General features: G+C 39.2%; 2 protein-coding genes across 4 annotated transcripts; one reads left to right on the top strand and one right to left on the bottom strand.

The window, feature by feature from the left end:
* The first annotated feature begins 986 nt into the window (after positions 1–986).
* lypd6 (LY6/PLAUR domain containing 6) lies at positions 987–9,815 on the top strand. 2 transcript variants are annotated; one of them, XM_078165908.1, is made up of 6 exons: positions 1,031–1,068; positions 3,965–4,027; positions 6,867–7,033; positions 8,794–8,892; positions 9,017–9,147; positions 9,249–9,815. In XM_078165908.1, exons 3-6 carry the CDS (start codon positions 6,913–6,915, stop codon positions 9,414–9,416), a joined length of 519 nt encoding a protein of 172 aa, XP_078022034.1. In that variant the 5' UTR covers positions 1,031–1,068; positions 3,965–4,027; positions 6,867–6,912; the 3' UTR covers positions 9,417–9,815. The 2 variants fall into 2 exon arrangements, with proteins under 2 accessions (XP_033471525.1, XP_078022034.1); XM_033615634.1 differs by lacking the exon at positions 3,965–4,027 and having other exon boundaries at positions 987–1,068.
* A 3,166-nt stretch (positions 9,816–12,981) lies between these two features.
* On the bottom strand, positions 12,982–18,962 carry mmadhca (metabolism of cobalamin associated Da). 2 transcript variants are annotated; one of them, XM_033615429.2, is made up of 8 exons: positions 18,891–18,962; positions 18,339–18,383; positions 16,400–16,541; positions 15,869–16,086; positions 14,257–14,362; positions 14,051–14,169; positions 13,881–13,967; positions 12,982–13,702 (listed from the first exon to the last, which is right to left on the bottom strand). In XM_033615429.2, exons 3-8 carry the CDS (start codon positions 16,539–16,541, stop codon positions 13,484–13,486), a joined length of 891 nt encoding a protein of 296 aa, XP_033471320.2. In that variant the 5' UTR covers positions 18,339–18,383; positions 18,891–18,962; the 3' UTR covers positions 12,982–13,483. The 2 variants fall into 2 exon arrangements, with proteins under 2 accessions (XP_033471320.2, XP_033471321.2); XM_033615430.2 differs by having other exon boundaries at positions 18,339–18,380; positions 18,891–18,956.
* Between the last annotated feature and the right edge of the window lie 5,386 nt (positions 18,963–24,348).

Here is a 24,348-nt window from a genome sequence, read left to right as displayed (position 1 = left end):
GTGATGACATAAATATGTGGAGAGACTTCAAAGCTTTGACTATAAAAGAAAATGACCCAAAATCACAAATTTGGTTTAATAAAGCCTATGACATTGGTTTGTATAGGTAAATACTCCCTCAAAAAAACTTTAATAGAGGAGGGATCTCTCTGACAGAGTGGACAGGTCATGCAATAGATGCCATATGACCAAACAGAAATAACAGTAGGAAAATCAAACTACAGAGAAAAGGAATCACAATATTAACTTTTGATTATCAGTCAGTATTATTAATCAATTCATCCAGGAGTCACTACCCAACATTTTGACCCACCATTTGTCTTTTGCTTTAAGTTTTTGTCACTCCAGCAGTGTTCAAGTTTCTGAGGCGCATGCTGAAAGCTGTCTCCATGATGGACTGGCCATCTGTCCAGATATTAAGCACATCTGTGTGCATATGCTACTTAAATTCCTCTATTTGACAAGGGTCTTTGCTTTTCTGTCAGGGATCCCACATCCAGACAGTTCAGAGGACTGCTGCCTGTGGCTGATGAGCAGATGTGTGACTCTGTTGGCAGCAAACCATGTTTTTCACTTAAGGAATGTGAACAAGCAAGTGGTTTATAGGGTCTTGTAACTCGCCTACAGATATAATGTGTGCTCATTATAGCACAGGGAAGACTTGCTGTTTGATCTCTTTTGATCCTGAGCAAGGCCCTAGGGCATTTTGTACATAACTGAATAACACTGATCTTAGGATTCATTAAGTTTCGTTTGTTAGACGTGTATTGGCTGCATGTACACTTGAACACAGTGCATGCACCTGCCAATGCTGAATGTTAGAAGCAACTTTAAAATCCAATTATAAGTACTGATAATGCCAATTCAGTGTTTACTGATAAGATCCAGGAAATGTAAATATAGATCCTTACTGGTCCAGCTGCTGTGCTGCTGATGGGAGTAGTACTGACGTCACAGTGACGCTACAGTACCCTCCCCCCTCTGCTCCACAGAACAGCGCACGGTACTTTCTTCTGTTTTTCATCTGCGCTGCAAGTCTCCTGCGGGCTGACCGAGGACACACAGCCGGTAAGTTGTATTATAAAGTACCGCAGACTGCCTGTGTGAACATGAGAAGTCAATGCGTTTGTAAATGTCATGCTTTGGTCAAAATCTGCGCACTAATTTAAGGTTAATTAAGGATATCACATTTGAAACCCACTTGTGAATTGATTCAATCGCGTTTATAGTCATATTTATGAGAATAAATATTAGGTATAATAATCGTCATGTGAGGATATATCAGAGTGTGATAGTGTAAGATAGTGTAATAGTGTAGTGTGTATACCGTCCTATAGGCTTTGAATTATTCAGGCTGTTTTAATTTATGTGGCTGAGATGTGAAGCGCATTTTGAGCAGGTCTCTTTCATCACATGTGCGCTGACACAACAGTACAAAGGGGGTATTTTTGTATAATTAATGCCATTTAATACATGTAGACTGCTATATCTGCACATTTATCTATATGAATGGAGCCACATATTTACACTGTGCAGTGATTGTGATTATGGTGGTTGTGCATGAAAGGCTTATTAAAAACTTACTATAACCACAATTCAGAGGGAAATACTTATTTTTTTCTCCACAATATTAATTTGACAAGATGAAAATATCCAAAATATATAACAGTTGCTTCACCTCCACCAGCTATAATTTAAAATATTGCTGTCACAGTATCCATCAGTGATAGAAATACAATAATATAGTATGTAATGATAAAACACTAAAAGAAAATTCTGCATACTTAGCAAGCCGTGATTGTGAAATAAATTGGGCTTTCTGTAACCCCTGGTTTGAATAATAATTGGTAAATGTAACCATAATCATACATATACTTATGATAAATGATATAATAGTAAATTGGTTTTCAAGTTTTGATTTTTTATTTATTCATCGTATTTTTTGTGGGGGGTGGGTCAAGGTTGGTCCCCCCTTGCGTTGACACCATGTCTATGTTCTTGAATAATCCATAGTTTTGATACTTAAGTGGATTTATTAAATTCAGGACTATTGCTTGTTGCAGAGTGATTTCACATTGCAGTATTTGTGTTGGAAGGCTGAACTTTACACACAGTACTTAGGTGTCAGTCAACAGTGAAGTGTTAAACTGCTTAAGACATGAGAATTCAGCAACACTTACCGCAATTTCTCCAGTGCAGTCATGTATCCCCGACCTCGGCGCAGGGCTGAAAAACACGAGCAGTTGTATGTCAGAAGTTAAGCCTCTGCCATATGTGTCTGGTCGATGGGGCTGAGCTGCTGGACGTCGGCTGATCTTCAAAGGCAACCTTGGTGGTGTAAATCTGGAATTCTTTTGACACGCATGACCGACCATGAGCAATTATCCTTCATCTAAGGAATTAAACAGTTCACGTTTGACAATTTGTTTTACCCCCTACAGCAGCCAACATCACTTTGGGATTATTCTAGTGATTTTTAACTAAGAAAATTATTTCCTAAAGCTGCTCGTAATGTTTAATTGTACAGTATGTGATGCTCTCAGGTTTGACAGATGAGTTTGAACAGCTGTAGAGGCCTCTGGGTGTTTAAACCAGTTTTCTTAAGTCTTGTCTGTTGGTAAACTTGCGTTCATGTGTTCCTCATGCTCTCCTACACAAGTGGTGTGTTTTTGCACATTTAAACGTCTCTGTTTCTGACAAAATGCGCACAAGGACAGCTGACGTCTAAAAAATGTATTTACCGAACACTCCTGTATATGCAAAAACATCAATCACTCACATAAACTAGCACATCTATGAGAAAGACGTCAAGAATTTGGTGAGGATGACTCTCCCAGTGATATTTACGATTAGTTGGGTCATTCCTGTGGGTTTCAGTCATAAATATCTTTGACAGCAGTACCTGCAGACAGAAGGTGTGAAGTAATTGGTCACAGGTTTGTCAGAATGTTACCGAAAGAGTCTTCTCTTGGAAACACCTTTAAAGTAATATATATTCAGAAAACAACCTCTGTACTTCTGATGACTGATTTAGAGCACTGGAGATAACCCAAGTTCTCTCTGGTATGAAGAGGTCATAGGCAGGGTCATGAGGCAAACAGTATTTTAAAGTCTTCTTCTCACCAACTTTGACACTCACAATCTACAGATTTAATGTCCTGTTGTCAGGGGTGACAGAAAGATTTAAAACCCTGCTCTCCTTCAGATTCTTTCAGTCCTGTGACCCGAAGGAGTTGGTCGGCGCCGATTGAACCCTGAGTGATATAAACCCTCTCCATCCCACTCCAGTTGTAACAGGGAGCTATTGTGCCTAATCCCCACGGCCCTGCCTCTCAGACTCAGACCAAATTTTACTCCAGGGAAGGCTCTGCATCTCTGAGACGGCTCAAAGTTTTTCTTTCAGCACACAGAATGGCATTATGAGCTATACAGTAGCAGTTGTGCTCTGAGGAGCTTAATGAATGCAAACCCATGGACCAAAAGACTCTGAATCGTTTCATGATGTTATTAAGCCGCGTCCCCAGAACTCAGCTTCTGTAGTGAAATCTAGGTTCAAGAAATTAAAACTAAAGGTTGCTGCCTGGATTATGTTCAGAGACAACGTTTCTTTCAGGTAACAAAACACTACATTCATGTACTACATAGGTTTTGGAATGAGGTGGCTGTTGAGGATGTTGGGCGTACAAAGTGATGGGTCTTCATACCAGAACGTTGGGATTGTTTTGTTTGGTCTGTATAATTTCAGAGTCTCTGGTTAACCTATTGAAATGTCTTGTTTCGTCAAAACAGCTATCAAAACTCCAAATTTATTCAGTTTACAATCATAAAACATGTGGAAACCAGCAAATATTTATATCTGAGACTGTAGAAACAGTGAAAATTTGCCATTTTTGCCTAAATGAGCATGAATTTGCAGTAGCTACAATCACATACTCGCATGCATCCATGTGTTTTTTTTTTGCAGATTGGCATGAACAGTTAATCTGCTGTCCTCTGGCTCATGACCCATTTTTCCACAAAATCTTGGGTAAATCTCTGAATCCATTTGGAAGTTATGCAACTTTTTGCAATAAGCCATTCTCATTACCATGTTCCTTTTTACCAATTGGCATGAACACAAACACACACCTTCACACACACACTAAAGGAAATTTTGTGGACTGACCAACCAACCGACCGACAGACTGAGCAACCGAAGAGCTACAGGTCGCAGCTAAAAAATGACTTGGGCAATCAATATGAATCGTCTAATTGATTAATCAACTGATTGTTTCAGCTCTAGGTGTCATCATGCTGTCTTTCTGTAAATACACAGTGGTTTTGTAATACCCCCTTTTCCCACAAAAAATTAGCGCATGTATTCTGTTTTTTTTAAACACAGGAAAACCTACTGAAAATAGGTTATAGACTCCTTCCCCATTGGCAGTAGACTAGAGCTGTAAACACTGCTCTTTCTGTTTTTTTGTTTGTTTTCTGGTGTGTCAGGTTTGATGTCACAGACAGGCCGGAATACAGATTTGTAAACAGTAGAGAGCAGCATGGAGGCCAGTAAAATATTACAGTGGTTACTTCTTTACAAATCTCTCACTTACTCAGTCTCTTTTTCAAACTCTGTGCAGACCCATTAGGAGTGATATTTTACTTTAAAGGGGTACAATGTCCCATCAATGTCAGTCGGAGCCATCAATGTCAGTCGGAGCCAGAGTCAATTAACACCCTTGACTACTGTAGAATCATTTGACTTGGATGTGTATGGCGATTGTAACCTTTCCCATGATGAAAAATATATAAAAAAATATTTAAAATAAAAATATTTGCAAAATATTCAACCTGATCTTACTCTTTAAGAGGAACCAATTTCCAAAATTCAGACGTTATTCCCATGGTCTAATACAGTCCAAAAATATTAGTACATTCACAGCTCTCCCCCAAATCCAAGAACTAGAGTGCTGACACTCAGAGTTGTGATGTCATCAAGTGTAAAGTCTGGACAATGACAATGAATTGGGAAAGATGTTACAGATGACACAGAGAGCACCCAGGGGAATGTTCTGAGTATATGGGTACATTTTATGTGTCAGAACTGAGAACACTGCTCATTTGGGTGATTTTTATATTTTATACTTGATGACATCATCAGTCTGAGACTTACTTCTCTGACTTCTCTAGTTTCTGGCTTTGTAAGAGAGTAGATCTTATTCACCAATACTGACTGAACTCCCCTGGGTCATGGAAATAACATATTGGAATTATTGATTTAGATGCTGTATTTTCTTGGTGTAATATTGTTATCACAGGGCCAACATGTTAAATGTGGTCAAACTGATTATTTTTTACGATACACTGAATAATCAGAGCCTTTGATACCAAAAATAAGTATTCTGTGTACAGTAGTTGTTCTGTCTGCCCCCAAGACATGGATCAATGTTATTGGGGCATGCATAACGCTAAGAAAACAAGCATTTACAACCACACAATGCCTGGGGATAAAATATAAAATGGAGTCAGAGAGGCATCTGAACTCATCGCTGATCTTACACTTCTGATGTACGGGGCAAAACCAGGTCATCTGGTATTTAATTCGTTGACTGATGTCTCAAGGAATCTTAGAGGAACATTTATCAGAGTGTGTCCTGCCTGTAACTGAATATTTGAAGTGAATATTATTAGATGTCATCAAGGAAAATAACTTCAATGAATTTCATATTTTACATTTCAGGTTTTTTTCTTGCAAACAAAAAATACTTTCAGTCTTAATAAACCAAGGACATTCAGGTATTGTCTCTCAGACTATGTAAATTACTCCCATATAGTGACAAAGCATTCACATTTCTGCAAACTGGAATGCCCCCTCTTAAAGCTCATCTGACTGTCCAGTGTTAAAACGATACGTGTCACATGCCCTGTTTGAAGTAATAAGCTGTCGGATATTCCGAATGTAGTTCAAACGTTTGGGGAGAGACGTGATTTATTCTCTACAGTATATGCTTGTAACTGACTTGTCAAATCCTCCTTTGGAGTCTGGAATGAAAACAAATTGCTTCCTGCCTCAGGCTGTTGTTTCAAAGGGTTAACAGTTTTTCCTTTTTCAAATAAATAAAAAACATTTTGGATGTCATTACTATTCCCACATTTTTTGAAGTGATTTTTCTGAAATTGACATTTCTGTTAGAGATACATTAGCACTTGGCTCCACACTCAAAAAATATCTGCTTCCAATCTCTCCCTCTCTAAAGGGCCAACACCAGGACTTTATTAATGGGGCTGTGAATCTATTTATCTAAGGAACCAATTTGGAAGTAAAGGAGGTCTGGGAGGGGGATGTTTCCTCCTTGAGCAGACCTGCTGTTGCAAAGAAGTCAGAGTAAAAGACAATACACATGCTGACTTGGTTTTACCAATAAATGACCTATTGCATGACCGAAAAAAAAAAAAAAAACCATCTGGCGAGCAAGGACTAATGGCTAAATTCCCGGAGGGCAAAAGGGGCTTGTAATTGAAACATTACTCATGTTTATGTCAGAAGTGACAGTGTTAATAGTTATAATAGATGTCTTCCTGTGCTTTGTCTGCAGACTGGTAGGGGTCCTTTTTGACGTTTAAATAATGAAGGGAGCTCGCAGCATGAGCAGCACACAGCTGATCACTTTAATAGACTAATTCTTTCTATTATTAGATGCTGGCTTTGCTTTACTCATTCAAGACATTTGTTTTCATTTTCTCCATTCACTGCAACTCCAAAATTATGAAATATAAATATAAAGGTGTTAAAAAAAGTCTATTTATTGAGATAGTCTTCTTGTGGATTTATTTGAAACCACCTCTGTGGTGTGTTTCAGCTGCTTACAGTCTCTTCTCTCCCACAGAGTTTGCCTGCCCAAAAAGAAAAGTGCATGAGGGAACTCTGGGGCGATGATGGAGGCCTGGCCGACAGTGGCCTGGGTCCTGCTCATGACCAGCATTGGTGATTGGCTGAAAACTGCCCAGTCACGGGACTTTACAATGACGGACATCATCCTGCTGCATCCCTCAAGTAGGAGCATGATAAAACTATGTGCATAATGTGCGTTTTTAATGTGAAAACATTAGGGCTGCTTTATCACCTTTTGGCAGGTGTTTGGAGATGTTCTCAAATTCACATAATGATGTCAATAAAATAGTAAACATTCCCATCTTTTTTAATTCTTAAAAAATATTTGTTCAAACCTGCTTCCAACAGAATCATGAGACAAAAGCTTTGGGAACTGTATTTAACAGGCTTTGTAGCCTGTTTCATAGCTGCCCTTTTCATCCAAAATTGCTGTTTCCCAGCAAGTATAGAGATCACATCCTTTGTGCAGTATTTTTCTGGATAAAGCAGTATAACATTTATATTTCTCAAACAATGTCAACGTGTCATTTTTATATGTGTAGGTTTATGATCTCTGTATAGTATTAAAAAAACATTTTGTCTCCAGTTAATGAGAATCTCAATATTTTGGCTAAAATCGCTGCTGGATGCTGAAAAGAGAGTGTGTGATAGGCATAAACTGAATCAACATTAATGTTACGTGGTTGAAAATAATTTATAATTCAACTCACATTTGTTCAGCATTGAGTTGGTTCATTTTCTTTGGTTAATACTCGTGGATAGGTCCCTATATATAATTTAATGTGGAACTTTTCAACTTGCTAGCTAACACTGTCTGCTTATCAACCTATTGATGGTAACATAATACAGTAACTTTCACCACTGCACATTTAGAAAGGCCACCGCAAGAAAAAAGTGTACTTTGTATAAATTATCAAATGGACAATGGATCATAGATGTGTGTTTCTTGCTGCCAGCTATTTGCGATAGCTAACTGAGCTAGCATGCTAACTTAAGTGGGCCTAGTTATTCTCCCAGGATCATTCCTACATTTAAATGCACATTATATTACATAAACAAGGAACAGTTTTTCTTGCGATGGCCTTTCTGAAATGAGTAATGTGAAAGTTATTATGTCCCGTTATGATCAAGGAGTTGACAACCAGACAGCTGTAGCTAGGTAGAGTGCTAACTAGTTGAAAAGTTGTCTACTTCCACATTAAATTAGATCAAATAGAGGATATCTCTGTCAAGTATTACCCAGAGCAAACAAAACAAAACCAACTAGTTTTTACATTCCTCATGACGATAAATTGTTTCCCACCACCTAAGTATTCAGTTCATATAAGCCTAACACACATTCCCCTTTTAAGCATCCAGCAAGGATTATAGCCAAAATATCGAGATTTTACTTAACAGGAGACAAAACTTTATTTTTCCTCTGCTACACGTTGATAATAAACCCATGAATATAAAAATAAGTAACTGCAATCACTTGAAAAATGTAATGTTAAAGAACTTTTTATCTAGAAAAAAATGCAACTCCCCATTTTACTTGTATTTGTTTACAGGGAGTTCTTTCTCTTCCCAATATGGTGGGAGCCAACTGAGCATCTAATTTTCTATATCTATGGTTGGCAAGAGCTGCCTTAAGTCAATCCATTACTGTTAACAGCAACTTAGTGCAGCCAAGCCTCCAAACTCTTTCCTTTAATGCTGATGCCACTTGACCAAGCAGACTGCCTCTTTTTCATTTCTACCAACGATGGGTGTAAGGAAGTACTCAGTTAAATTAGCATTTAAATTGTGCATTAATTCAATTAATTAATTAAGTAAGTAAGTAATAAAGATATGAAGAAAATGTCACTATTCTATTCAGCGTCAATGATGATTAATTTGATTTTAAAACGATATTGTGTGTGTGTGCGTGTGTATGTCCACAGCTACTCCTCATCCTGGCAGCTTCAAGTGCTTCACGTGTGAAGATGCTGCAGATAACTATGAGTGTAACCGCTGGGCACCGGACATTTACTGTCCAAAAGGTATGTCGGACTTTTCTCATCTGTGCAGCAAGAATGAGTCAACACAATAACCTCCCTATAGACAAGATCTGTTTTTTCTCAGTAGTAAAATAATGCAGAGATGAAGGCGTACCATGTCTTCCAGATGCCAGATACTGCCACACACTCCACATGATGGATAACCACGGAGACAGCGTTTCTGTGACCAAGCGCTGTGCGACCCTGGAGGACTGCCAGTTTACCGGCTGTGCTGATGTCACTGATAATGGCTATAAGGTGTGTGGAGATTAAAGTGCATCAACAACCTGATGCTCATGTTATGAAAAAGATTTTCCAAAATAAGGACGTCTTCTTACCATTTAAATTTCATTGGTCAGATGTGCTCGTCCTGCTGTGAGGGGAACATCTGTAACGTTTTGGTGCCGAGGAATGCGAGCAGTGCCATCTTCTCCTCGACTTCTCCTCTGGTCAGCTCGAGCAGAGGGGTTCTTCCTGCAACGCTGAGCTACATTATCATCGGCCTCTTCACAGCTGGACATGTTTAAACTCCACACCTGTGGGACATGTATCGCATATCAAACCCAACTTGATAAAGGACACTTTTTGTGTAACTGTGACTGTAATTTTTTAACAAACCTGCTACATGCATCATCAGTTCATGTTTATTTCACCTTGCTCAGAGTACCAGATTTATTAGATTACCATCATGTGGATGTTTAGAAAATTAGGGCCGATCGAATTAAAGAAAAAACTGTTAATACTATACCATACTCCTTTCAAATTAGGTTCCCTTCCTCCTCTCAGACAATTTTACAATTTGTGTAAGCTTTTCTGTTAATTTATTCATGATAAGTGTGCTGTAACAGTATTAATGTGACTGTGTTGTTTAACCATGTCAGTGTGTATTTTATAAGGTTGTAATATTAAATTGATTGTGTAACTGATTCTAATCTTTTTTAGTATGTTAGAAGAGAATACAAAATGTAGACTGATGTCAAGTGACATAACTGCAATCATCTTTTGGGAGGGCAAGGCCAAAGTGACGGCCGGGGGGGTCAGGAGCCCCCAGTGCAACCTCATCGGCCCCTTACCAGAGTATGGATGTGCTATGGATGGATTACTGAGCAAAGCCACCAGGCACGGGTTAAGGGTCTTAAAGGCCCTGCCTCCACCCTAGCGTTTCCACCTCAAACAGTACTTATATGTGGGCGGCCAGTGGCACAGATGGAAAACTGGACCTCGTTTATTGTCGATAGGATTAGTATATATGCAGTTCACATAATCTGGTTGAAATTAATATATATTTTTAAATTGTTGAAGATCCATTCATTACTGAAAGTGAATGTCATCCAAGAGAGACAATAAAAGTAATGGTCGAAGTTGTCACAGAAATTTAGGGTGTGCTGATGGATTCATGTCTTCAACTCATGCATTGAGTAACATTACAAGTTAACGTTCCACCTTAAAAGTTGCCGGCAGTCGGCCCAGTGACTTAAGGTTTTTTTTTCTCAGACTACAGCTACTGCTAGAGACAGCAAAACATCCTTTTATTTTGTAGTTATAGTTTACTAAAATATTTAAGGTATGAACAGTGGTTATATGAGCCTCAAAACCAGCCACAACTCAGCCCTGAACAGAGTCCTCTATTGACCAACAAACTGCAGTGTTCACAGCTCCACCCTTTAGTACCAGATCTGTGTGCTAGGTATCCCAACAGAGGGGGGACCAAAAATGGGGACGGTACAGAACGGTTCCATTGGTACAATCCACAACTTTTCACAGTAGAAACAGAAAAAATGTGTACCGAACTGAACTGAACTGTACCACACTGCTTGGTGGAAATAGGGCTAAAGTGACAGGTGGCCCCTTAGCTACCCCCTAGCTGAGGATCAGGAAGGCTGGGACAGTGAATTCACTGACAAATGTCAAATTAAGGTGTACTAACCCAGGAGGTTAAAAGGAGAAGTCAAGGTGTCCTATCATGTCATATCACTGGGGTACAACACGTGCAGTGAAATTTGGTCTGCACTTCTTGAAAGGCTCAATAGCTGGCACACTATCCTTGAAACAGGGGGATGATTGATTCGTTACACTGAGGCGTCTGCAGTCTGCCCTGAGTAGGAATATATTTTACACAAAAGAAAAAAAGACACAGGTGAAAATTACAAATCTGCAATGATAAGAAAGGTTTATAACAAAAGACCATAATGGACACAGTGAACTGAAGTACCAAACGCCGTCCACCAGCCAGACCAACCTTCTCATTTGACAGCTAAACAGTACACTAAAATAGGTTTCTGAAAACATGAGGAAACGCAGTAAAAGAATATCAATTCATATTTGATTAGGGCTGCCTACTTTGATAGTTTGCAGTTCATGGGGTGACTGACATTACAGATGTGTGTTAGAGACTCGTTGGCTTTGATTGGTTGTTGCTGCCGCCCTGCAGTCTGATTCTAGTGAATGCCATTAGAGGCAGAAGGAAGAGGAGAAGGAACATCATTTTTTCACAAACTATCTCAGATCCACAAAGCTGAGTAGATTATAGTGACAGTTTCAGCAAATATGATGAAGAGTTATTTTCATAAAAGCTACCAACTGTAGCCAAATGTACCAGATGTGTCTCCAAACATTAAATTTGTTTCAGGTTCAAAATCCAGACAAATCAAATGTTCCTTGTTGCATCCAGCAGTCAAACCAAACCAAACCAAACCAAACCAAACCAGTCCACTCATACAATTCTCCCTCGCAGAGAACATAAAATGGTCATTTTGTTAACATTAATTATCTATAAATATTAGTGGGTTATAGCATAGTGATAAAATCTCTTTGCATTCCATACACTGAGACATCACTTTGATATATATATTTTTTTATACAGTGATTTCCGTTACAATGTCAGAGACAAAAAGTCCTGTAAATATTATTCATAACGCCCAATATTTGCCATTACACTTGGCTTTGAAAATGGGCAAAAGTTGAGTTAAGATCAGGCATCATATTACTGCATGTCACTAACTCAAGCTTCTTCCCTGGAGCCTTTGTGCTCTGATGTCTGGCAGGTTCCCTTGGATCACAGTTGCACTTCGATTATTGGTCCAGTTTGCGCTGCTGCCATGGTTCTGTCTGAAGCCTACTACTACTGCTATTATTTTAAGTCACACTTCCACTATATATATATATATAGTGGAAGTGTGATTATTATTGTCACAGGCATATACTATCATAAACTACTTTTCTTATTATTCATATTTCTATAATTACTGTCAATCATTATCATTGTTGTTGCTGTGCATCTCTATGTATGATTTTGTCAGATGGAGTACTGTAATTTTATTATGTTCTGTACGACATCTATTGCATGTCTGTCCGTCCTGGGAATGGGATTGCTTTTAAGGTGCTCCTCCTGAGGTTTCTACCATTTCTTTCACCACTACAACCTAAAATTCAAATACATTCAAAATCAGCCCCTTGCATATCATATACAGTATGTTGTTAAGGAAAGTAACACCATGTCCATGATAGACGCGGTCGAATTCATATTCTGAGGGTTACTGGCGTATTTGGGAATTTTGAAAATATGTGACAAGCATCTGCAACAAGGGATGGTCTGAAAATATTATCTGAACTCTGTATTTTCTTTGCATCCACCACTTGACTGAAGTGCTTGCTTGAATATATGCAACTCGACCATGTTCTCATGAAAGGTACACAAAAGTAATACATTAGTTTGTGTTGTTGGTGTGTGTGTGTGCCAGGCAAATTAAATGCCAGGCTCCACTGTCAGAATACTTTTGTTGAGTTTGTCTTTTTGCTCACAACATCTGAAATTACATTTGGATTGTTTCTTTTATTAAGGTACAAATCTCATTTTATCATATAAAAGTACAGGTAACTCTTCATTATGAGAATTACATTTCAGTCTGGGAAAATTTGACTTAACCTCATAAAGGTCTGAGGACCAAAAGTTGTTTGCAAGCAGAAAGACAGTGCAGGAATTCTCTTTTCCTCAGCTATCAATGTACGAAAAATGGAGCGGTAAATTTGGGAAAGCACTTATGTGAAGGAGCACACACTCACAGGCACAGGAAATACAGTGTCACTGCAACCTGATGAGAAGTCACTTTATTTGCAACAGTTCTGTCACAACTGTGATGCTTAAACAGAAACAGTGTCCATGTTTCTTTTGATTATGTGCAACAGAAAAAAATAACACTGTACATGTTCGTATGAAAAGTTATTGACCTGACAACTTGGTTTACATTTCAAATCCATGATCCTACTATCATAAAACATGGATTTTGTCATCCTTTGAAGCATCAACATCATCTGTAAAGTTTTCTAACAGCAGATATCACATGTTGAAATGCCTTTCATTTGTCATGAGAACTCTTCACGCTGCACTGAGTGTGTGTTTGTCCCTGGATTTAGTGCAGCGTTGACCTCTTGTCAGTTAGGCACAGCATCGAGGTCGACATTAGAGTCTCCGTCAAATCCTTGTTACAGTAAGACAAACTCAGCATAACCTCTCACTGACACAACGATGTACCAACACTACCATATATTAAGTTCCAAGCTTCTTCAAACCATAAATAGAGGCATTGTAAAAAGCCTACTCCTCATCAGGGAGCGCATTTGAAAGTCCTTGTAGTCTTGCGATAGCAGCACTGTGAGTGGGTGCATTGGTGAAAACAGTCCCCACAAACAAAGGCGTTCCTCTCAGGATGTGGCGAATAACTGTGCAGGAGCCCGACACTTCGATGTGGAAGCCCAAGTCTCTCAGTTCCTCCTCTGTCCGTAGTTTGGGTTGACTTTGTGGTGATGCAAAGAACTGTTGAGGAACATAAAGTGATGGTGATGTACTGGACTCATTCAGAAAGTATACAGACCCCCTTTCATTTAAATTCATTTCTTCTCTTATTAATCTATACCCCACAATTACAAATACTCAAAATGCCCTGGAATTCCCTGTTAATGCAAGAAATTCAACCACAAGCAGAATAACTCACAGCTTCCCCTGTTGTTGGGTCGATGAAGTCCGCCCAGTAGCCTGCAGTCCACAGAGCGAAGCACATTTCCTTTGCTCCGTTCACAAACTGCAGTTAGAAGAACACTCAGTCAGCAGCTGTTTCAACATTACATCACATCTATAATAACAAGATAATATCACAGGACTCACTTTGTGGAGCAGCTGGTCTCTGTCCTGTTCTACTGCCCCCTCGCACCAACTGTTACTCTGTGTGACCGTCACGACTGTGATGGAATTGGTGGGCGCTGAGGGGAACATGAGCTCAAGCTCTAACACAGAGAGAAAGAGAGTTTGGTAATTCAGTTTATGATGAGTCAGTGTGTAAGATGAGTTAATGCCAAGTCACCATCCCTTACCTTTTCTTAACAGCTCGGGGCAGGAATTTATGGAGCAGTCCGTGTCTGTCTGATTAAAGTATTGCTCGGCTTTGTTGACTCGCATGTCTATCGTACCCAAGGTTCCCTGAAGAACAAACACACAAATACACATTGATAAAGCAGCTGTGAGGCCTGGGAATACATGCAGTGTCAAAAGCTGTTTTGGATAATGTTTGTAATAGTTGTTTTTTTATCATGTGTCATAATAATCATAATCTTTCCAAAGGTAATTCCATTGAATGGCTAAAAACTTGGGCTGCAGCTATTGATTCTTTTAGTAATTGAGTATTCTGCCGATTTATCAAGTAATCAGATAAGAAATACGTTTTTATTAAATTACTGTAGCTTCATTTAAGGACAAGAGTAATATATAAAAGAGAGAATAATAAAAGTGAGAGGAAACTTTTTCATTGCTTTAACTGCAAAACATTTGTCTGCAGTGTGCACTTTAACAGTTGTGACAGATCAAATGATGCATCTGCTGTCTGTAAACTCAGCTAAGCTAAGCTCAGCTGAACCCAAGTGGAACCCTCTGCACAAAGCTGTCCAAAGTGCGACTCTGCGACTTAAGAGTATAATCATTTTTCTTTGAATTGATATTTACTATGTGGCCTTCATAAATATCATACTTTAAGTTCCTGTGACTGGCTACTTTAAACTCAAGGGGTCAAAGGTGCCTTACACCTGCTGACCCTACTGACTGCAATCCAATTAATATACCTGCTATACTTGATTGGTGCATTTAGGCTCTATTTTCTACTGTGTGTGTGTCTGAGAATGATTGATGGGGTGCATGTGTGCATGAGTGAGTAAAGGATGCATATGTGTTAATTTGTGTGTGACATAACATAACACGAATGAAGCTAAAGATTTAACCAACTGACAACTGCATTTCATTCTCCATGTGTTGCGATTTTCTCTAGCAAAACTTAGCTAATACGCGCGATACATCATCAGGTAACCCTGGCCAACACATTGATTTCTGTTATTAATCAGTCAATATAAGGCCATAATACACGTACGTTCTTTACATGCGTTAGGAATCTCAGCTAGCAATCACTGACTGAGGTTAAATGCAATTAAACATGACATGTGGGGTCCGCTCGGCGAACTTGACGCATACACTGGATGTTTTCTACTTAGATGTTGTAGCATTGAGGACAGCTGTGTAGGCTATCAACAGCAAAAGTAACATAAGTGTGTCGTGCCACAGAAATAACCAACCAACCAACCAACCAATAACCAATTGCACTGGATTTAACGAAGCTTCAAGACAAGTAATTTGCCTTGCAGCTTTTAAGTCATCGAATTATTCGAGTTACTCAAGGAATCGTTTCAGCCCTACTAAAAACGTATTGTTAAATGTACCTACTAATGAAATACATGGCAGGTAATATAAGAACAAAATCTTAGTGTTACATTAGCCAGATATTATAATTTCTTTACAGTTTTATAATCTTCACAGGTGGTTTGGGGATTTTTCACTGATAAATGTTAAGTCCCTGCCCAGTTGCTGAAACCCACAAATAAATAAATGAATAAAAGTAGCTGCAGCCCTGCTGCAATTAAAAAAATATATTCAAAAGCGTACCTGAAACTCATTAACAAACTGGGCCAGTATGAACTGGTGTCTTTCAATGCTGCTTGGGACTGTCAGTACATCAGGCACTGTCCTGTGGACTGGGGTCTTCTTTTGGTTGCCCATGCCTTCCAGGTGGCAGTCAAAACCCGAGTTACCTGGTAACTGAAAGCGCTGGTCCTGAGGTCCAAATGGTCCCATGTTCTCATCAGGCCACACAGTCCTGGGGCCTGGAGGGAATGTGACAAAGATATGAGTGTGTTTGCTCCTTTGTTTTTCTTTGCTTTTTCCTCCCTCAGTTTGCTGCTGAAAACATATCTGTAACACTGTCTGTAGCCATGTTTGACCCGCCAACCCTTCACTGTGTCAAATGTTGTTTTGGAAACACAAGCCAACAGACTGGAGCAAGCACAAGGAAACAACTGCACTAAAATGAAATTCATAACATCCCTTCAGATCTAAATTACATCCTGCTGTAAACTGTTCACACTATGATCACATTTACCAGCAACTGGTGACTGTTTCATTCACAGCTTGACTCACCTGAGTCTGTGGGTGATACGGCGATGTAAGGCTCATCTGAGCTCGCAGCAGAGAAGGTTCTGGTTCTGCCGACACATCGGGCAGCAAATGTTTGATGGCCACTGGCCTTGGATAGGACCAACCTGCCTCGACCACACAGCATCTACACAGAAATCAAAGCATCTGTTAACAGTCAGAAACATTTTTAAAAAAGCCTGTTCCATAAAACAGGGACAGTATTTGATTACTTCTAAGTATGGTGAACAGTATCCCTGCAGCTACACACTCCTCCTGCTTGTTTTATGTAAACATGCACATGTAATTTAACCTCCTTTTTGCTTGAAATGTTATGGTGAATTCAGTATTTGGATGATTCAACAAAAATCCAAAGTTAATGCTGAAATGTTGGGGGTAAAGTGTACAGCTAGAGAACACATAATGCTTTAACACTGAACAAATGCCAAGCTAATGTCATAACCTAAATATGCATACAGAAATATCCTGAGACTACCCGTTTTCAAGACATGGCTGACAGAACTTACCTCTGTACTGCACATGGAGAAAATTCGATATGGCATGATGAACAATCTTAAGAAGTTCTACCAGACTTGGCAGCCATTTTTAGACTATCTTACTAAGTTTAATGGGGACCCTGATCATTGATAAGATCTATAATAGGCCACTCACCTCTTCCTTGAGAATTTGTGTTTTAACTTGGAGTACTAGTGATGCAACAATGTATGTCATTGCTTGAAGTGTACGCCCTGTTCAGTTTTTGCTCTTGTTTTACTCACTCCTTTTATTTGCCTTTTTTTTAACCTTTATCCTTATTTTTCTTGTATGTCTTGCACTACTTTGAAAAAGACCTAATAAAGACATTGTGCAAAAAAACAACAACAACAACAACCAAAAAAAAAACAAATGTGCTGAGCAGTGTTGCCAAGTCCGGTTATTATAAGCGACTCTGGGCTTGTTTTTCTGTAAAGTCACTTACAAATATTGGTAGACGCGGGTCGCGTTTTTTTTTGGGCTTGTTTCTAAAGCGTAGTTGCTTATTTGGGCTTGTTCCCAGCTCCATAATAAGTTGTCAAGCAGATATTTTCGATATGTTATTTAAACGTAGGATAGTTTGTCTTGCCTGTTCCCTCTGTCCCTCCCCTTTCCCCATACACACAGGAGACAGCAGAGATTTTTTCCCACCCGCATCCTGCTTCTAATTGGCTCTGACCCTGATGGCAACGAGTACTAGCCAATCAGAGGCAGAGCAGGGCAATGTGTTTTTTTTCTGGTTAGGAAAACATCAGTCCTGTAACTAAAAGAAAAAAGTTAGATAAGTGCATAAAAAGCAATAATAAATAAAGAATTTGTGAATTCAGGATGATATTTATTTGTGTGCAAATTTTAATTATCAGAGGTTTACTGTGTATATAATGTACTTGGTACATCAGTCTATATTTGATATCCCATCTGTTTTCTAATGTTAAATAATGTTAAAAACTCCCTCTTGTAGTCATTGTCCTGAAGCTCTGGGGGGAGAAAAATAAATAAAGTGTGTACCGTGGGTACAGTTTGGCAAAACTGCGCACAGTTTACTTATCTGTCCACATGGATGTAAATTGACAATCTGTACCCACAGTTTAAAATCCGTCCCCACGGATTGTAAAACCGTGCACAGAGTTTATTTAATTTTCTCTCACCGGAACCTAGGGGGGCTCCGTAGAAAAAGTCGCTTGTTTTGGGCTTGTTTTCACAGGCCTGGTTGCTTATTTGTCTGTGAGATCTGGCAACACTGACCCTGAGACATTTTGTATTTTGCATGTAATTTGTACGATAAGCAATATCCTGAAAAAAGCCTGTTTTAATTTAAGTTTGACTGACACTCTTTACATAAAAGGACAGGGGTTTAAGTAGCTGCACCATGCTAACTAGCTAACCTAACTACTGTTGTTATGTCACTTACACTGCAAGACACTGAGGTTCGTCTTCTTCTGCTTGCTTAAACCTGCTGGATAAAAACAGCAACGATTGGTACAACAGAATAAACCTTCCACTGTGTTTACTGAGTAAAAACAACAACCTCTAAGTTAGCTTTACATTTGCTAGGCTATCCTGGCATTTGCTAGCTGACATGATGCAACGGTTACATGTATCTTTCACGAGGCTGCAAAAGAATCAACTGTCGAGACTATATACATTTGCTTCAGGAGTGACAGCAGCGGTTGACTTGTAAGAGATAAATAAATGCTCATAAAATGTCAGGGGATTAACACAAACAAAACAGCTAACTGTCTTTAGCGCGTTGTTTGCTAACATTAGCCCATACGGTAGGTCAGCTGATCTTCTTATGTCACTTTCCCTTTTTAAACTGTTTTGTACACTTCCTAAAGTCATATCATCTTTCAACAAACACAGCACAACCTGGATAGTAAACACGATCATATCCTTGCTTTAAAAAGGACAAACATACACCTGTTAATGGGATTATATTATGAAAAGTACACGTTGTTCTTACCTGTCAACTTGCACGTCCGCGACTCTATGCTATCGCAAAACACCGACGGGAAGTGACGAAGGACAAAATGCTCGTGCGCAGTTTGCGTAACAGTTATATCAACTCACATTTTCATAATAAGGTTTTAAACAGCGTAAAATTGTGTTATTTTTGAAACAATATTAAATTTATAACACCATAAACTTTTAATCATTGTCTTTATACACTTATACTTTTAACTAGTGCTGCACTTTAGATATTACAGACCGTCTTTACGAATGTTTCACCACAAGATGGCGGCAAATTATAAGTTAACAAGAGCAAGGACTTCATTACAACAGCAGCCCTGCTCCTCACTGCTTTGCATTGTGGCCTTAAAGTAGTGTATTAGTTGGCACTGACTTACTTTTGTTGACAGTTATTGGTTAAATCATGATGATAACGGAAGTGTCCGACAAAAAAAGGGACTATTGGTTGTTGCCAGCTTTAGCTTTACTAACTATGTTGGGAAACAGCAGCTAATTAATGCCAGGTGTGGCAGATGATTGTCTAGCTGCATTGATTAGGCTGATGATGTCACAGACTTGAACTCTTAGATATCGATATACATCAACACCCATTGCTCTCAGTGTCATGAAAACAACTTTAATGGACAATAAAGGGCAGGAAAATGCATTAATAGCACTTTTACTTCATTTCCCAGAACTCCTTTATTTCTCTTTACCTTGGCTAACCTCTGTATAATGTCCAGAATCAAAGACACAATGTGTTTGTACTGGGCAACTCCCAGGCGGGAAACTGTGGAGAAAGGGTACACATGCTCAGCAAAATCCCCTCCCTTGATCAATAAAGTTTCAAAACTAGAATAGAGGAATTGTCCTGGCAAGAACAGTGTCGCTTGCTTTCAGAAGACGTGAAGGACAAGGACAGCTAGTAAAGTACATTTTGCTGGCGTAGACACATCTCTTTAGCTGACTTGGACAAGCTGATTGACACTTTCTCTGAACTGACAGGATATGCAGTGGGAGTTTACCCGGGGACCAACATGCTTCACTCATTGTGGGCTACTGCAGCAACATCAAGTGTGTGTATGTGTGTGTGGTGATGAGGCATGTGGAACCGCACAGAGCTTGGCTGTCAGTGAGTCTCCCACAGGATCATTTGTAACAGCAACGCAGCATCCACCCTAGATGGAGCCCCTGTGGGATGTACACACACACACACACACACACACACACACACACACACACTGATATGCACCAGCATCCCAAAGTAGTTTCCAAATGAATTCTTCACCTCAGGCTCTCTCCACAGTGTTGTTATTTGGTGGTGAAAAGTACTGAATGAATCAAGACGAGTTGAGTCTGGTGGAAATTCAATACTCAGATTTGTAGTAAGATAATGTGCAGCTGCTCTGACAGTAAAGCTGCATCTAACAATTCTTTTATTATTAATGTGCTTGAAATGAATCGATTTATCAATAAAACATCAGAAAATAGTCAAACTCTAAATCACAAGTTCCTGATCCCAAGGTGACGTCTTCAATTTGCTTGTTTTGTCTGACATAACTGTGTAATCAAACCGAAACTTGCAAACAGAAACAATTTACTAAGCATTTTTCAGTCTGTTGATTTCTGGCTGTGATCAGGGAGGAACCTATCATACCAGCCTGGACTTAATGTGATATAATAGTTCAATATCAGGCCTAATTGTTTCTGTGAAAGACTTTTCCCTGGACAGCTGAGACTGGTCTTGTGAGTGGAATTCCTAAGTGCGGTGCAGCCTTGAGACCTCCAGACAAAGCCATGACTCAGACGAGTTGCTTTTATTGCTGCGCTGTCAGGCCACATCGGATCTTGTCTGGAATCAGCACTTTTCTATTACCATTTCATCCACTGTCGAAAACCACATTTCCACGTCGCATTCGGAGCTACCTGCCTGTGTCAGCAGCATGCTATTAACTGCACTCACTCCTTAACTAATGATATATTGAGAGCCATGAAGAGTCTATAACCCATCTCCTCAGCATGTGAGGATGACAAACATAGGATTCCAGAGAACAGGACTTGGTCATGTTTCCCAACACCTCCACCTGACTGTTTATCCATGCTCGATGGTGCTGGATTTAAAACCCTGGTATTCATGTGTAAGGCTGTATCTCCAGGCTACAGTCTAGTCCCCCATGTCAGCCCTTGTTTACTCTTTGCCACTACTATAAACTTAACCCTAAGGCACTGACATTTACATTCCTGCAAGTGGTTACTTACTGGCTTGCAGCTGTAAACCAACACCTGTCAGGACAGACAGTATTTACCTAAATACAAAAAGTATAAAATACAAAATCTAGGCTTGCAGAATTTGATGCAGAACCTGGGAGCTACCTTTATTTGCTATCTTGTCGAGAGTTAGATGAGAAGATCAATACTAGGGATGTGCACGATTCGACATCTTAACGATTCAACGTCCACCACCTCGCTAGTAGGCACCAGAAATATTAGTCAGTTAAACCTATTGGTGTTTTATTCATGTACAAGGCTGCTTAACTGTCATGCAACCACCCGCCACTAGTGGGTGCTGCAGTAATACTAAAGGAGACTGGAGTTTTAAACCAGCGCAGTTTGGCAGAACTCTGATCTAGAAAATGAATTCAGCAGCAATTAATGTTTCTGAAATGTTATATTATTTGTTAACTTTAAGTGAGTTGTTGTAAGATAATGTGCAGGTTTACAACCATACTGCACGGCGCAAAATGCCTCTCATTTCAGCTGAAATTTAATTATAATTTATGATGTTGTTTTATTAACTTTAAAGTGAATTGCTATCATTTCTGTCAGATAATCTGCAAGGTTCAATATGCCCCACATTTTAGAGGCAATTAATGTATTTTAGATGTTATTCTAGTGGTTAACTTTTGACTGCTGTCATGTTCACATTCATAACGCACGGCGCAAAGTGTCTCGTACTTAAGCGGCATTTAAAATCCAACATGGTTGTTGAGGATCGTTATTAAAGGCTTCAAAGCACACAATATTTTTTGGGACAATGTTTCAAATACTTAATAAATTGTGCTAAATTTGGACTGTTTTCTGAGTGTTTTCCTTTTCTTTTTTTTTTCTTTTTTTAAGACTCGTCGACTAGTCTTTACTAAAATTTTTGTTTAGTCAACAAGGAAATTAGTCGCCAGGAACATCCCTAATCAATACCACTGTCATATTTGTTGGTTCAGTATAAAGCTGAATAACTTAGTTAAGCGTAAAGATTGGAAATGGGGGGAACAGCTACTACGCTCTAACAAATCATCCAGTCAAAGTAACATGTTTTATCTTGTTTGTTTGATTCGCACAAAGCCAAAGTAAAAATGATAAGTTGTGGTATTACAGGGGTTAAATTTTGGACCATTTTTGGATGGAAGCAGTGACTCTCTGGAGTCTTCACTGGTTGCCAAATTTGTACTCATTCAGCACGTCAAATATCGACACTTTGTCATTCCCCTCGGCAGCTCATAGCAACACAAAGGGTAACCTGGCATATCTATGTGACCTACAGCTCTTCAGACAACACTGATTTTTTGATTCACATTGGATGTAGGTATGTAAGTGACATAACAATACATTAAAACAACGTTGATTTTTGGTTTCACACGGGACACGAACTGTGGTCTTCTGAACGAAAGTCTGGTTTGTTTAACCCATCCGTGTCCCCTTCCTCCTACCTTACATGGATTTTCTCAATCTTTATACCACATTGATTGCTCTCAGCATCAAATATTGCTGCAAGTGTTTACACTGGAGTTGGTTAAAAGCCCGGTGTGTCTCGTAAAGACACTAAAGGCTGCCTTTGGCATCAATATCACACTAAGGGGCATGACAGAGCAGCAGTATTTGATGCCCTGAGGATGAGGACTGCATTGCATGGCAATCTTACAGTGATGACAAGACTTCAGGAGACACACACGATATATCATCATGTTAGTTTATTACCTTTAGAGGGTGCTAGTAGTTGGATTTTATTACCTTTAGACAGAGCCAGGCCAGCTGTTTCCTCGTTTCCAGTCTTTATGCAAAGCTAAGCTAACTGTCTCCTGGCTGTAGCTTCATATTTAGCATACAGACCTAAGAATGGTATTGATCGTCTCATCTAACTCTTAATAAAGCAAATAAGCATGTTCTCCAAAATGTCAAACTATCTCTTTAATAAATATAAAAACAACTGTAAATGTATTTTGAGCTATGACGGTTAAAAGAAGTCTATATTATCTGTGAAGCAGTCACTTCCTCAATCATTCAAAGAGCCAGACAGGTTAGCACATGTCTGCAGAGTCTCAGCTGCTCACAGTGTCACCAGCTGGCCACCAACTGCCTGCTAACACCACAGTGGATGGTTTCTCAGCTCATTTCATGAAAAGAAACATACTAGGTATCTGTGTAAACAGCAAAAACATGGTTGTTTAGGAGGATTGTACTGTACTGTATTACTGATCAGTTCTTTTATAATGTCTTCCACAGATGACTGCGAGCTGGCTGTATTTTTCATTTTCTGTCAGACTTAATCAAGAGAAGGATAAAGAAAATGACTCCGAGAGTAATGTGACAAAGTATTTCTGTATGACACTTGTAGTTGTAATATGAGATGTAACCTTCACAAAATAAAGCTTTTAGCTGACGTTCAAACAGGAGGACAATTACCATTTTAATTTTCTCATCTCTCCAGGTTTCAATTACTCAATGACCTCACAGGGCTATGTTTTGTGTTTCTTTCTGTCAAGGGCATTCAAACAACCTTATTTGTTATAGGGTTTGCTGCCACTCCTCTGCATCACTGCCATCAAGACCATATCTACATCTCTCCAGGGTGGGATCTTTGAAGTGACTGCAATTTATAGGTTCTTACCCTATAAACTAACTTCATTAATGGGGTTAATCTTTTAGTAATAAACAATCCAGCCATTTTCTCCCCTGATTGACCTAACTTTGTGAACACAAGTCACAATGGGCAAATGCATGAACAGCCCCTAAAACATGCAACATTATATGAATACAGAATAACATACATAGACTGTGCTGCCTCATTAGTGACTGTAAACCCCAAGCGTGCACACAGAAAATAATTGAAGAGTTCAGCACTACTGACAACGCTCAGAGCATTTTGGAAACCATTTTAACGAATAAGCACCAGGTGCATGTGTGATAATATCTCAACAAAGTAGCACAGAGGCTCAATCAAGCGCAATAAACCACTGCCGAGATGATTTCTGGTTTAATAAAACATACCTGCTGATTAAGTACCAAGGCCCAACCAGGCTAAAGCCAGCTTCATGACAGCGCAGACTTTAGGTATAGCAAGTGTGCCGAATGTGCATGCTCATTGCTCCAGTTACAATTTATAATCTCCTGTTTCACACTCCAGTCCATTTGGTAGCACATGCACCTTCAGCTTGTTTGCCCAGAGGAAGAAGGATATATATATATGTATAAAAAAT

Source organism: Epinephelus lanceolatus, chromosome 24 (genome assembly GCF_041903045.1).
Source record: "Epinephelus lanceolatus isolate andai-2023 chromosome 24, ASM4190304v1, whole genome shotgun sequence".
NCBI lineage: Eukaryota > Metazoa > Chordata > Actinopteri > Perciformes > Serranidae > Epinephelus > Epinephelus lanceolatus.
The sequence above is the reverse complement of the archived record's forward strand: the minus strand, read 5'-3'. Positions and strand labels throughout refer to the sequence as shown.

What these genes read in the sequence shown, in the direction of transcription:
- lypd6 (XM_033615634.1), top strand. Translation starts at nt 6,913, where the DNA reads ATGATGGAGGCCTGGCCGACAGTGGCCTGGGTCCTGCTCATGACCAGC. An exon ending in GGACATTTACTGTCCAAAAG is followed by an intron (nt 8,893 to 9,016) that starts GTATGTCGGACT and finishes CATGTCTTCCAG; the next exon opens with ATGCCAGATACTGCCACACA. An exon ending in TCACTGATAATGGCTATAAG is followed by an intron (nt 9,148 to 9,248) that starts GTGTGTGGAGAT and finishes TTCATTGGTCAG; the next exon opens with ATGTGCTCGTCCTGCTGTGA.
- mmadhca (XM_033615429.2), bottom strand. Translation starts at nt 16,541, where the DNA reads ATGCTGTGTGGTCGAGGCAGGTTGGTCCTATCCAAGGCCAGTGGCCAT. An exon ending in CGTATCACCCACAGACTCAG is followed by an intron (nt 16,087 to 16,399) that starts GTGAGTCAAGCT and finishes CATTCCCTCCAG; the next exon opens with GCCCCAGGACTGTGTGGCCT. An exon ending in ACCCAACAACAGGGGAAGCT is followed by an intron (nt 13,703 to 13,880) that starts GTGAGTTATTCT and finishes GTTCCTCAACAG; the next exon opens with TTCTTTGCATCACCACAAAG.